This window comes from Parambassis ranga, chromosome 4 (assembly GCF_900634625.1).
Source record: "Parambassis ranga chromosome 4, fParRan2.1, whole genome shotgun sequence".
In the NCBI taxonomy this organism is placed as follows: Eukaryota; Metazoa; Chordata; class Actinopteri; family Ambassidae; genus Parambassis; species Parambassis ranga.
Genome location: NC_041025.1, coordinates 13540402 through 13554383, shown reverse-complemented (window position 1 = coordinate 13554383; position 13982 = coordinate 13540402). Strand labels below are relative to the sequence as shown.

At 39.9% G+C, this 13982-nt stretch overlaps 2 protein-coding genes across 3 annotated transcripts; both read left to right on the top strand.

The window, feature by feature from the left end:
* Positions 1 to 211: 211 nt before the first annotated feature.
* LOC114434521 (FYN-binding protein 1) lies at positions 212 to 9337 on the top strand. Of its 2 annotated transcripts, none has more exons than XM_028403829.1 (16): positions 212 to 347; positions 3398 to 3986; positions 4113 to 4230; positions 4886 to 4941; positions 5032 to 5069; positions 5138 to 5169; positions 5562 to 5694; positions 5775 to 5937; positions 6829 to 6982; positions 7252 to 7268; positions 7349 to 7409; positions 7605 to 7647; positions 7828 to 7990; positions 8374 to 8407; positions 8686 to 8723; positions 8824 to 9337. In XM_028403829.1, the coding sequence occupies exons 1-16, from the start codon at positions 345 to 347 to the stop codon at positions 8859 to 8861; spliced, it is 1680 nt and encodes a 559-aa protein (XP_028259630.1). In that variant the 5' UTR covers positions 212 to 344; the 3' UTR covers positions 8862 to 9337. The 2 variants fall into 2 exon arrangements, with proteins under 2 accessions (XP_028259630.1, XP_028259631.1); XM_028403830.1 differs by having other exon boundaries at positions 4128 to 4230; positions 8824 to 9336.
* Positions 9338 to 10164: 827 nt separating this feature from the next.
* Positions 10165 to 13930, top strand: spata1 (spermatogenesis associated 1). Its single transcript, XM_028404322.1, has 12 exons — positions 10165 to 10266; positions 10376 to 10482; positions 10679 to 10796; positions 11056 to 11109; positions 11185 to 11593; positions 11969 to 12134; positions 12226 to 12286; positions 12392 to 12509; positions 12589 to 12714; positions 12836 to 13011; positions 13184 to 13282; positions 13799 to 13930. Exons 1-12 carry the CDS (start codon positions 10225 to 10227, stop codon positions 13922 to 13924), a joined length of 1602 nt encoding a protein of 533 aa, XP_028260123.1. The 5' UTR covers positions 10165 to 10224; the 3' UTR covers positions 13925 to 13930.
* The last annotated feature ends 52 nt before the right edge of the window (positions 13931 to 13982 follow it).

The following is a 13982-nucleotide window of genomic DNA, read 5'->3' as shown; positions in this document are numbered from 1 at the left end:
GGAAAAAGACTTTTGTTCACTTTTTCATATTTATATTAATGATCAGATCTTTTTATTCTCTTCTCTACTCACACGCAGAGTGGGCACTTTTCAAGCGCAATGTGAAAAGTGCCCACTCTGCTTTTTTTTTTTTTTCTCGAACAATTGGACCTTTTTCTGCCATTGACTTGACTTGTGTCACCGTCACTCATAATGTGGCCCACACTGAATAGCAGGGCATTTCCTCATTTGCAGCGAGTGTAGTGACACAGGTTGTGTAGCTGCAGCTGCGTTAACATGGATACTGACTAACTGCTTGGTATGGAGAACTTTACCCATTGATGAACCATCACTAAAAGGAAAACATGGTAAGATATTGTTACTTATAGTGTTGTATTGAAAGGTTATTGTGTGAAGCAGTGGAGAGAGAACGACTCCTCCACTGCAGTTTTCACTCTTCTCTTCGTCTCTTCTTCTCTTGGATTGTGTCTAATTCTGTCCGCTTCCTCTGGACCACTGAGGTAACATGGTCATAATAGAAAGACTTTCTGCTTATTTTATTTCCCTGTGGGTCTATCTTCCATTTCCATTTGTCATGTAACAGGATTTATTGAATTACTTTTTAAAACTGTAGAGTCACTGACATTTATTGGCAAATCCAAAGAAACCCCGATTTCCTTTTTTTTAAGTAAAAAGAGGGAAGTTGTATTTTGAAAAATATTTGTGCTGCAAATGAAAGAAAGCTTTATTGCACAGCTATCACGGGTTAATGATTCACAGTGTGCTCACTGCCATATGTTTCATCATCCCCTATTTATTATCTAATGGTGAAATATCTGTTGCTGCCTGCACTTTTGTTCTGAATAGAACACGTTATACACCTCATATTTGGTAAATTACTCATTTATTCACTAGGTTTGTTTACAGGTTTCTTTATGTAAACAGTTTATTTTAATTATTGATGTATATATGTGGCATTTTTTTAACACAGCAGACATACTTATTATTTTATTCATATTGACGTCATGTTGTGACTTTCTATCACTGCTGTAAATATACTAAAGCAGTTTTTTTTTCTGCAGCACACCTGCAAGTTAATGGGTCACAGTGAAAAAAGGCCACACAAAAGCATAGACACACACACTTTTTGCTGCAGGCCTTTGCTGACTGAAAGTGGAACCCCCGTGTGTTCGTGTGTTTGTGGTGTAGAGAAAAAGTTTTTGTCTGTTTCCTTCCCTGTTATAGGAGAAATGACAGCCCTGTAAAAAAAGAGAGAGAGAGAGAGATGTGTGCACAGCACAGTGGGCGTTTCTATGGTAACCAGTGCAGGATGCTGGCTGGGGTACAGAGGAATGTGGTCGTGAGCACTTCCTGCTGTTCTGTCTATGTTTGACTCTGTTAAAGTTACAATTTCAAGTGTTCTAACAATAGATGGAGCAATTCCTTTATTGTTTTCTTTTTGTCGACAGAAATACATTTCTTCAGCTCATTCATCAGGTTTTAGTCCAACCAGACACCTGCCTGCTAAAGTCTTTTAAAACAATAAAAAACACTGCTTCACTTAATCCATGTATTCCTTATTTAAGGGTGTATGAAATATTTATGAGTTTGTAGCCTGTCAGTAAGGTCTTTATGAACCAGTAAAGTCTTAACAGTATACCAGAGCATACCTTCAGACTGTATGAACCATGACCAGAGTCTTCAGTGTTGTGTTGGCAGGAAATGGGCTCTTTCAGACAATGATATCTGTCTCTGCCAGAAGAAAAAGACCTTGATGCTCACATAAAAGGAATCCATACTGAACAGGGGACGGCAGTTACACACATGCTCACCTGTGTGTTTGTTTTTATGAGCTCTAATTTGCATGTTAGTGTCACCATGACACTAAATGATGTGTGCAGGTGCAACTAATACAGCTCCTATCATGTGTATGAGACGTACACTACCGTCCAAAAGTTCCGGCCCACCCAGACCAGTTTTATAGCTGAACAGTTTGCAGCTTTGCTAACATTTTTTTAAAGTATGTACATTTTTACATGACCCTAAACTTTTGAACAACTTACTCCTAACTTTAGCACCATTTTTAGGTACTGTTGACCAACATTTCCTGCAGACTGGATAGTCTAACATATAATAAAACCCACATTGCTAAGCTTTAACATGCAGGTACAGTGTCTTACCCTCATTATTAATCTACACTGTTGCTCATAACGTTGTAATAATGTTATATTATATAAATAATAATTATAATCATATTTTTTATTACCTCTTCTCATGAAATGGTTGTGACAATGTTACTTATTCTTAATAGATAAAGTGTGTATCTTCTTAAAAACTTTATTGATCATTTTCTTCCAAAAATATCACAGTGAAAAAAAATAAAAAGAGGAATCGTTCCAGCTCTATACACTAGCAACACACTGCGCTAACAGCTAGGTGTATTGCTGACACATCTCACGAATCGAAAAGTGTACAAAAAAATGTGGTGACCCCAAGCCTCATTTACTTTAGCTTTACTTTCATTTTAGATGTTTGACCGTTGCGGTTAGGCCTAGAGGCTGCATTTGATGATAGTCATCAGTTCCTAAAGAATCAGGGCTGAAATATTTTTAAGATGCTCAAATTGAAAGTCTGTTTTCTTTTGTTTTAGCACTTGGATGTTGCTAAAGCAAACAATAAATAACTGATAAGACGCAAACTAAATAATGAAGATGAAGATGCAGATCATTTATATATTTAATCAAGTTAAAAGAGCAGTGTTTTCATTATATTCTAGTCTTCAAGCAGTTACAGAAAACGCTGACTAAAAGAATTACTTCAGGCATGTTGCAGCCTCTTCCTGTGTTACCTCTGGTGACCCAAATATTTGTTCTAGGCTTGATACATATGGTCAGAAATGGGGCAATAGTGACACATGAGTGAAACATGATGATGAGTTATGTTAAGGAGTCCATGTTTATTTATAAATAAGAGCTGTGATTGTCGATAAAAGGTGGCAGCACTTTAAACTGTAGGGCTTCTGAGATGTGATGTAATATGATAATAGAATTCTATTATTCTATTCAAACTCATTGCCACACATTTTAATGATTTCTGTAGGAGATTTTAGAATCAGTATGTATGATGTATGGAGAAATGCTGGTTTGGTTGCCTCCATTAGAATTCTCTGCATCTCAGTCGCTTCCTGAGGAGCTTTGTCTGCTGCACAAACTTATCAGCTCTGTGAAGATCAAAACAAGCAGGAACCGCTGCTGCTACATGGTGCATTCTCACTCTGTATAGATAGCGCATGAGTTTCTCAAGCGGTGAGTGTGTGTTTGAGCGTGGGGGTATGCCTTGCTAGATGCTGAGCTGCTAACTTCCTGCTTCAGATACAAAGCAGCTGCAGTTGAGTTTGTGCTCTGCTGATGTTTTTTAGGGGGAAAACGTTGATGTGAAGGCTCTGAGGGCCAAGTTCACCAACAACACCTCCAGCTTGGACACCAGCAGCCGTGACAGCGGGTCACCGAAATCTCCACGACCTGGATTTGGGAGGGTAATCCTGCCGATAGACAGCGAGTTGGCTCACAAACTGTCCCCTACAGTTCCTCCTTCTTCTCTGGCTGGTCCAGGACTGGTGAGGTTGCCAACGCCAGAACCAGCAGCAACTTCCAGATCTGCACCCTTCCCTCGGCCGCCCCCCAGTTCTGGAGCCAGAGGGCCCATTTTGCCAGCAGACATTAACAAGGTCAAGCAGACGGGGGAGCTGCTTCAGAACATCATGCTAAGCCACCAGAGACCTCCAGGTCTCTCCAAACTGGCCCCAGCACCAGGTCCCAGCTCAACGCCTCTTCCACTCCGACAGCCGCCTCGACAGAGGAGTGCAGGTGACGTGACCCCACTGAGGAGGCCCCTGCCCCCTGAAGGACCCCTGCCTGTGAAACCCAAGCGACCCCCCACTGTCAATCTGGAGCCTTTTCTGAGGTTCAAGCGAGGACAAGCATTTGCTGCCCCAAAGAAAAGTCATGGTAAATATCTCGCTCCTTTTATGACGCACCAGTCTAAGAGTTTATTTCTTTTTGTCTAGAAATGTGCCAATGAACACACACAAGTATGCAGCTGTAACTGTTTTTCCTGATTATTAATAAAAATAGGATTCCTCTCCTCAGTTCCTGCAGACAGGAACGTGCCTTTGCCCGGGGTAGTCAGTCCTCCGAAACCTCCACAACGATTCAACAAACCAAACAGACTGCCGCGCCAGATCGCCTCTGTGTGAGTATCACAGGAACACACCATCATGTTTGTTTTACTTTACATCGTAAATACACAACCTTCAGCCTCTTTACTGCAGGTTATGAAGGCTGGCGGTGTCTGACTTCTTTAGTTTTAACAATAAAATAAAGACAAAGTATGCTTCCTTTTTCAGTATCAACTGTCTCTGACAGTATTTTTTTTTAAATATTAGAGGGAACAACAGTAGAAGTCATATAAAATAATGTAAAAACAAATAAATACAAATCAATCCTGATAGTGTGAGATGCTTCTTTGCTTGTTTTTTGAAGATTCAAGATTCAAAGCTTTTATTGTCATGTGCATAGTAAGGAAACTGGTTTCCCTGTACATTCAACACTGAATGCCATACATGTTTAAGAGCAATGTAAAGAGGAAAAAATATGCAGGTATATTAATAATAATGCAAATAAGTACACAAATAAGTACACAAAAATATAACCTATAGAAGTAAGTGGAGCTATATACATATACATGTGCATAAATGTGCATGTGTGTCTTATTTAAGGACTATATAAATATATTTTGGATTGAAACCATGCTAAAAGGGGGTAGATTGGATTGTCATCATAGATTATATTGTTTACTAAAAATCCTTGCTATTGATGCTGAAAAGACGTCTGTTCATTGATTGCAGGGACCTTGAAGATGATCAGGACCCATACGATGATATTGGAAGCTTTGATAAAAACGGTAAGGCTTGTTTTGTTACAGTTAAGCTGAAAATTATTGCTGTAATTATTAACTAGATGTTTTGAAATGCTGTTCTGCATAACGTTACAGAGACTCTCAGTGACAACAGCTCCCAGTGTGTGGACGGGGTGAGTACAGAAATATATATCAATCGTAAAGTTCCTTGCTCTTTTAAATAAACGTTTCTCTCTTGCAGGATGCCGACGATGTGTACGAGTTTATTGATGAGTAAGTATTAACATGTTTTAATGCTCTATTGCCTGTGAACGCAGTGTGACCACAGCATTGACAGTTTAGTTTCTGCTGCTGCAGATAATAGTTCAACAGTGGCTACTAAAATTATTATAAGCTCGTGTGTTTTCTTAGTTACAGGTGAAAGGGTTCTCAGAATGCAACGAATGATGAAGTGGTGCATTTGTTGTTAACTACAAACACTTAGTGATTCCTTTGATTTAACAGTGTTTCCTGTTGAAGAAGCAGATTGTGAGAAAATTCAGTGCGTGGGGCTACGGAAAACCTGATAACTTTCACAGTTTCTAAAATAAAAAGTCACTTTTTATATAAAAGGTGAATAGAAGTCTGATTACCTTTAAGGTGACAGGTTGTTTGTTCATTTGTAGGGACCAGGTGGAGATAAATCGTGTCACTGCTCAGAAGATAAACAAGAGAGAAGCACAGAGGCAACAAGAGCAGGAAAAGAAGCAGCAGATGGAGCGACAGAAAAGGCAGAAAGAGTTAAAGAAGAACTTTCAGGTAAGAAAGCAAATACAAATTTCCTTCAGTACAAGGTGTAAACTCATTTTATGTGTCTGTCTCTCTTCCTTTCTCTGCAGTTGGAAGGTGAGATAGAGGTTATTCACACAGCCAGAGCACGATACGACTGGTACGGGGAAGACAAACTGGATCTGAGAGTACGACAAGGTGACAGCGTGGATATTCTCCGTTTGAACAACAACCCGGGAGGCAAATGGCTGGCCCGCTCTCAGGATGGAAACTGTGAGTTTAAATTGAAATTTACAATTTTGTTTTACTAGTGTTCAGAAAGTCTTTTCTTACTTTTTTTCCTACATAATGGATTTATGGTTTTCTTGAGAAAAACTTAATGTGCACTTTCTCCTTATTTTGAGATCATCTGTGGCTGTCTATACAACAAATCTGCACACATTCCTATACAGTCATATTTAGAAGTTAATACCCTGATCCTGTTCCTGAGTGCATCATATAGTGGATCAAAAATGAAGCCAAAAAGAAAAAAAAACATGTAAACAGCAGCCTTACTGCTTCCGTAGGTTTTAAGCAGCTGAGCTGCAGGAGGTGCTGCTGATCATTGTATGATGATGAATTGATCATCAGCAGGTCTGCAGACCTCTATAAAAACAGACGTTTTTGCTGCTCTGAAGCATTCAGGTGTGTGTTGACACAATGCTCACTTCCTAAGTTGTATATGATACATGTTCCACAGTAGGTTGATGTAGTATTTATTATTTTTGCAATGTCAGAATAGGTGGCACTTAAATGCACTACATAGATAAGTCGCAATAAATTGGCTTTGATCTGATGACCAAAAGGATTTTTGGAGGTTTAGAGACCTGTGTTTTACATTAGTATTGTTTAAAAATGCACAAATCTATTTTATAGCGTAGTCAGGTCATGGTTTCACTCCAAAGGTTTATGGAAAAGTCATGGCTAAAAAGAAACAATGATTTTTACTTTAATGTTAAGATAAATCCTTCTACACCAAACATCCTCTTTATGTAAACTTTGTGGATCTGCTATGTGCCTCCTGTCACAAAAACCTGTTATATAAATGCAGCTATGTGTCAAAATGAGCTTGTGCATGGAAAAACGGTCTGAAAAGCCTCGCTTTGTTTTTATGTTTCCTTACAGACGGATACATCAGCAACGTTTGTGTGGATATTGATTATGAAGCAGTGAAATTCAAAGCACTCCAGTCCAGAAGAGCAGATCTATCAGCTTTACCTCCACCTCCTCCAGACCCCCCACAGATGGTCCACAACATGGTTTTCAACAACAGACACAGGTGCGAGGCGTTGTGCTGCATTAAATATAATCTAAATTTTATGCAGATGCTATTTGCACACAGGATGGTTAGATACCTGCAGCACCCATGTGTTAACAATGCTATTTACAAAGGCCCTTTAACACGGCAAGTTTCTGGTTGCAAATACCCCAAAGCTTTAAAGACATATTTAGTGATGTTTCTCCATGCATCTTATCTGTCTGGTTAAAATGCTTCTTCAGTTTCACTCACACTAATTCTGACTAACATGCTGTTTGTGTTTACTGCAGCTTCGCTGAAGATGACGGTAAGTGACATCACACCATAATACCAAGAACACAAGATCCTTTTCGTTTCACTTTGACATTACTATCATTGTTTCCTCAGATGACTATGATGACGTTCAACCAATAACGGAAGATTTTCCCCCACCCCCACCCGAAATCAGGTATTTACTCACATCTGATCCACTTGAAGGGAACAGGAAATGAGAGATTAAGATTTTGAAAGAAAGCCATCAGGATTACAGTCATTGTGTAGTTTTAATAATGTGAAGTGATGTGTCTAATTATTGTGATAATAATTGTGTTGTGATTCATTTGTGTGCCACAACATTAACTGTTAAATATTCACATTGTTCCAGCTTAGATCCAAAAGTTGAGAAGGAGCTACGAAAAAAGTTTAAGGTAAACAGTCTTCATGCTTTAGATTTAGATTTAGGACTCAATATTATTTATGTGTGATGGGAAACAGAGTGAGAAGACAAGAGGGCCCAGGACTGACCCCTGAGGAGCTCCACATGCACCTCAGAAATACTAGGTTCATTGTTTATGTCATAACTTGACCAGTGTGACTGCTGTTCTCAGTATGAAGGGCCTGTCAGGGTGCTCCACACCATGATGGTGAATCCTAACGGCACCATAAAGAAGCCAGGAGGGAAAGACCTGGCTGTGATTCAGGGGGAGGTCTTGGATGTCATCCAGCACACCAGCAGTAAGAAAGCTCTGTGTCGCAACAGCTTTGGAAAATGTATGTAAAGACTTTGCATCTTCTCCTGAATCACATTTTGTTTTAATTTCTGCTTATGTATTTGTATAGGACATGAGCAGATTGTCTTGATAACAGGATTCAAGAAAGGAAGTGCTGAATATTTTTTCCCTGATAACTCAGTTTTATTGTCTGTAAAGAGGGTGAGAAGGTTAAAAAAATACACCTAGGCTGTCAGTGAAAGCATTATTTGTCATTCATACACACATTATTAAGTTTTCATCCACATGAAAAAATACTCTGTAAACATCTAAAACTCATGTCATTTTTTACAGTGTGGGAAATTTGCATGAACTAATATTTTAATGTTTGGTAAATATAGATGATCAATTGAGTGATTCTCTGTTATGTCTCCTTTCATACAGATGGTTATGTGTCGAGATCTCTTCTACTTCCAATGTAAGTAAATCTTCTTGACCGTGTACCAGTAGCTGTATAACTTAAAAATAAATAAGAAATAATTGATCATTTATTATTACCAAAGGTTATTATTATGTTCCATCTAATTACTTATTATAGAGACTTATTTTTATAGCATTGAATCCAGTGTTAAATTTACATACGTTCTGGTTTTTAACATTATGTAATGATGTCATTTTATACCACACGTATTTTGGATGTACATTTTATATAAATTGCTTTGTAATAACTGAGCCTAACATCACCTTTTCCTGCAGGGAGGGAGATATTTACGATGATGTTGACTACTCATGTGGTGAGTTTTAATGCTCCTTGATTAAACCCATGTCAAATATGATACGTGTATCAGTCTCATGATTTTTGTTTGACTTTGTTTTTTCCACCCTTTGTTTCAGATGTTTACGACAACGACTCTCCACACAACGATTATTAAACCATTTCAAACTAAACCACAAACAAACTAAAGAAAAACTTCAAACTTCAAAAGAAACAAACTATCTAAAAACTATTTTTTTAACTCCACATACTACCTTTAAATGTAGAAAAGATTCACAGATGTGGATATGTTTTTGCTTTATAGATGATGACCCAAACTGTATAAAAGCTTTAATACTCAGACATTACTGTTTTACACACACACACACACACACACACACACACACACACACACACACACACACACACACACACACACACACACACACACACACACACTGTGCTGAAAAACTTATCCCTGTTTGTCAAACTGCTTGTATATGAAGGTTTTGAATACACTATAACTGTTGCTTTGTGTCTTTTCCATCCTCTGAGATAATTTAAAATAGATAAAATATTTTTGCTAAAGATTGTTTGTTATTGTTTTTGTTTTGTTTTTAATAAAGAAAGAGAGCACAGTTTGATCGATTTACATGTTGTGTTTGGTTAAACAGGAAGAGACTGATCAGATTTAAAGTAAGCCCCCAGTATTTGGCCTGGACTAAATCCATTTACTGCAATTGTACTAAAATAGCCTCCAGCTGTCTGTTACCAGGATGAAAAGCTGCATGACAGCACGTCTGTATCTATTCCACTGAGGAAAAATATAAAGTCTGCAGCTCCAGAGCAGCTGTCATTCATCATGTCACAGCCTGTTCTTTTAAAACTGAAAATTGAACTTATTAGAAATGAGAGCACTTAGACAGACATTCATATAGCATGAAGATGTATGTAAAGGAGCACTTTTAGTTTTTAAGTTAGGGCCATGATCTTTCTAACATGGTGGGGTTCATGAGCTACACTGCAGCCAGCCACAAGGCGGAGCTGTAATGCTGGTTTTTCATAGTGAAAGACAACAAAGTTGAACACAGTGAACATCCATCCAGCATGAAAGTAGCCCAGTAAATAAATAAAATTCAGGCTAGTGGGATAGGCGCACCCATTCACTACACCAGCAGCATCAGAGCCAATCCAACTGCAGCATCTAGTGGTAAGAATTAATAGACTTTATTGAAAATTTTTACAGATGTTTACAGATTAAATGTTTAAATGTCACAGCTGGAATATTTCTTTTAAGTATATCGTACATAAAGGAGCGTGCAGGACTCCTGTGGTCACAGTTGACACTCTGTTTAGGAGCAGCTGTCATCATCAGCACCAGAGCAACCGCTGCTGGCACTCTCATAAAAGAAACTCCACTGAACGACTGTGTGTGTTTGATTTCAGCAGATTGTTAGTGAGCAGTCCATGCCTTCACTGCGTCTTTACAGCCACACAGACATCAACTCTGCTTCTCTGCTCGTGTTGGATCTGGACTGATCATGGAGTCATCCTGTGAGTCAGTGAGACCCACCAGCTGCAAGGTATGAAGGAGAGAAGCTTCTCTATTTTAAACCGTGACTTCAAATGTAATTACAGCCATTTATTATGGATGAACACTGAAACATGTCACTTTTGTGTGTGTGTGCGTAGTTTGTGGAGCTGCATGTGTTGTGTGTGCCATGTGACCAGTGGAACGTGAAGCTTAATAAGGTCCCTGCTGAGGCCATAGACAGTTTTATATCTGCAGGCTTCATCAGGTAAGAAGTGAAACAGTACAGGACAGTACAGAGATATTAAACTATAAAGACTTACACTATCTAAATTGATTTAAAGTTTGAAAGGAACTTGAGCAAAGCTTGTTATGATACTGATATTTTGAAGTATGCAGCTTCTCATTTCAGATCACTGCACAGTGTGAATCCTCCACTCACTTTTCTTCTATCCCTTTTTTAGGGTTTATCCTGAAATCACCTTGAAAACTCTGAGAAGCGATCTGGGGGCTCTCCTTGGTGCAGATAGGAGCCTTGACAAATTCTCCTACCTGAAATGTGTGGGCCGTAGTCTGGCTTTGGTGAGCTGAGTGTCCTTTAGTACTGCTGGTTGTGTTTCACAAGGCTGACATTGTAAAGGAACAATGCAGACAGTTCACTATTCAGACAGGCTACACTAAAGTCTATGTGTGTGTGTGTGTGTGTGTGTGTGTGTGTGTGTGTGTGTGTGTGTGTGTGTGTGTGTGTGTGTGTGTGTGTGTGTGCGCGTGTGTGTGTGTGAGGCAGCTCGCCGTTTTACTGCCTTGTCTCTCACAACAATCAAATTCTGGTTTATTACAGGTCAGGAGCAAACAGGAGAGAGACCTGAAAGTAAAAACATTTGCCCCGCCTTATGTATGTATAGCACATACTTCTGCAAAGTTTAAATCATGGATTGCTCACTGGACTAATTATGTATAAAACTTACAGGCCGTGCAGCCGGAGCTTTACCTGCTGCCCACTGTGGAGAACGACAGCAGCGTCTGCTCCCAGTCTATCAGCCCAGACAACAGCAGCAGCTCCTTGGACCACCAGACCTATTACCACCCTGCCAAGATGTGCAGCCTGTCAGCAAGAACAAAGGAGCCCGTTAAATTCCCCCACATCCCCCAGTGTTCCCAGCATCCTCCTCCCACCCCAAGGCTGGAAGAAGAGGAGGAGGAGGAAGAGGAAGAAGAGGAGGAGAATGAAGAGGAGGATGACCAGAGCTACAGCTCTTCAGACGATGAAGAAGAGAATGAGGAGGAGGCTCACTTTCCCATCAGGAGAGCAGAGCAGGAGTGTTGTCCAGTGAAGCTTCAGAAACAAAGAGCACCACAGCTGGTTTCACTGACTAAAGGTAAAATACACCAACAACAGCAGAAGCTTGATAAGTTTAAGTCCAGACAGAAGGGGGCACATTTGTTTTTGTTTTAGCATAGTCCTACCTGTACACAGTCCAGCTACCTTTTACGGTGGTTATAAATAAAGCAGCCCTGAGTAACAATAATGTTAATGTGATGGTCTGATGGTGCCAAATCACCAGAAAAGAGTGTGTGCTGAATGCCATCACCTCTGTGGACCTGAAGGTTGGACCGTGGTCCTGGTGTAAGAGCACTCTTCATCTGTCTGACTACCTCACAGTTCTTCTACCTTGTAGGCCAAAAACCTGTCACAGTTATTTTCACAGGGCCTCATTACCATTCTCAGCTCTACATTTGGTTTACATCTACAGCTTTGCAGCAGCATGAAGCAGATTCAGCTCAGGTAAAGGAGTTACCACAAAAAGAAGAAACTGGCCGAAACCAGAAGCAATACCACCTGGAAAACAGAGCAGCCAGACACTCAGGAGCAGCCGAGTCTGTGGAGGACAGAGACTCAGGCTTCTCTCTTACAGATGGGTACTGTGAAGCCGTTGCACTAAACTACAGAGTGACACTCATTAAAACTGCCTCTTTAGTGTGGCCTTATAACAGTTTGTTTGTTTTGCAGGGTTGTAAAATCAAAAAGTGAACACACAGTGACGTACATCAGGGACAAAACTATTACTAGGGTACGTATGCAAAATGTGTGTGAGAAGATTTTCAAGTGAAAATAAAGAACTAAAATCTAGCAGTCCAATCAGTTCCACAACTCATTCTGTGTTATTTATTATAAGGCGCCAGAGGGTCTGGCTGTGTTGTCCCGGCCTGTTCGCTGCACCTCTCCACCACCAAGTCTAGACCGGGCCATGGTGTCCCAGAAAACAGCTGCTTTTACAGTCTTTCACAAAAACAGTAAGCAGTCATGCACCATGCATGTCTTCAGTCCTATTATTTTTAATACAGCTTACATGTTGGTTTTTTTATCTGCAAGGAGAGGAATTGATTGAGGAAATCAAGCTGGTGAGGGAGGAGAGAAAGCAGCTGGAGTGGACAAGACAAGAGCTGCTGAGGAAGGGAAAAGACCTGTTAGCCCAGAACAGACACCGCAGGAACCAAGGTGGGCACAGACATTTCAGTACTTTTGCAATGCTTGGAGCTTGTTTACTCATGTTGTAGTAGACCCCCTAATGATACCCGTCTTATTTTGTAATCTATTCTTCTCCCATTTCCACGTAAAGCTCGTGACAGCTGGAAAAAGAAATATTTTGAAACCAAGAAGGCCACAGCACCTTTGGAAAACAATCTGAAAAACCTAAGACAAGAACTGGAGACATTTTACAACAGAATCCTGCACCAGCTGCAGGCCAGAGATAACAGAGGAAAGCCAAGACGACACGGGAGATCTTCAGTGAAGGTCTAGTTGAATCATCTTTTATTTAACTGTATATTCTGGACTGTAATTAAAAATAAAGATACTGGTGATGACTGTATACCAGTCAGCCACATCATTAAAACTGCCTGCTTAGGGCCAAAGAAGTGTATCTGAGGTACATATAAATAACTGAATTAAAGATTTCTTTTTTCAGAATGAGCTCATCATTCAGATCATGACAGAGAGCCATGAGATTGATAACCTGAGGAGGAAGATAGAAGACGCCAAGATGAAGCTGGTAACAGAGATAAAGGTAACTGATTTCAGATGCTTTAACACACCATATATAATGTCTGTCATGAAAATACTTGAGAGTGCAGGGGATGTGTTATGCAGAAATCTGTTAGCATTACAGCTCAGAGCAGAGATGACTGTGTGGGTAAATACTGGTACATCACTCAGTTCTGAAGCTCCCTCACTGCAAGGCAAATTTACATTGTTTCCCTTTGCAAAGATAAGTTTGGTCTACAAACTAAGATTGCTCTGTCTGTGAAGGCGGATTATCTGAGGAGCAAAGAGGCAGTACAGGTTTATCCTCATGACAATGTTCTCACAGTTCTGGGTCAAAGATGCTGACTGGGTTTGGCCATGAAGTACTGATACATGTAAACCTTTTCACAGAGTGAGCTGCAACATATCACCTACAGTAAATTCTAACATTAAAGTGAAAAAATGCAGAAAATCCTTCACAATCTTCTGGTTGGTCATGAGACATGTTTGAAAAATATCATACATCTCAGTTTGCTGTTGTCACTTTTCTTCCATATAGTTGAGGAAGCAGGCTGCCACAGAGCTGAGAGCCCTGAAGGCTGAGCTGGCTCAGAAGAAGAGTCAGTCATCACACCCTGGAGTGACTGCACGGGACAAAGCACAAGCTCCGAGTACCTCCATCTAACTCAGAAAATACCTGCCTGAAGAAGGCTCAGTCATGATGTATAATGTGGATTTATGCA

Excerpts from the sequence above, each read along its gene's own strand:
- spata1 (XM_028404322.1), top strand. The coding sequence starts at position 10,225 with ATGGAGTCATCCTGTGAGTCAGTGAGACCCACCAGCTGCAAG. Across the intron at positions 10,797-11,055 it reads TGGGCCGTAGTCTGGCTTTG|GTCAGGAGCAAACAGGAGAG; the intron begins GTGAGCTGAGTG and ends GGTTTATTACAG. Across the intron at positions 11,594-11,968 it reads GCTGGTTTCACTGACTAAAG|CTTTGCAGCAGCATGAAGCA; the intron begins GTAAAATACACC and ends TTACATCTACAG.
- LOC114434521 (XM_028403829.1), top strand. Across the intron at positions 5,170-5,561 it reads GTGTACGAGTTTATTGATGA|GGACCAGGTGGAGATAAATC; the intron begins GTAAGTATTAAC and ends GTTCATTTGTAG. Across the intron at positions 8,408-8,685 it reads AGATCTCTTCTACTTCCAAT|GGAGGGAGATATTTACGATG; the intron begins GTAAGTAAATCT and ends CTTTTCCTGCAG.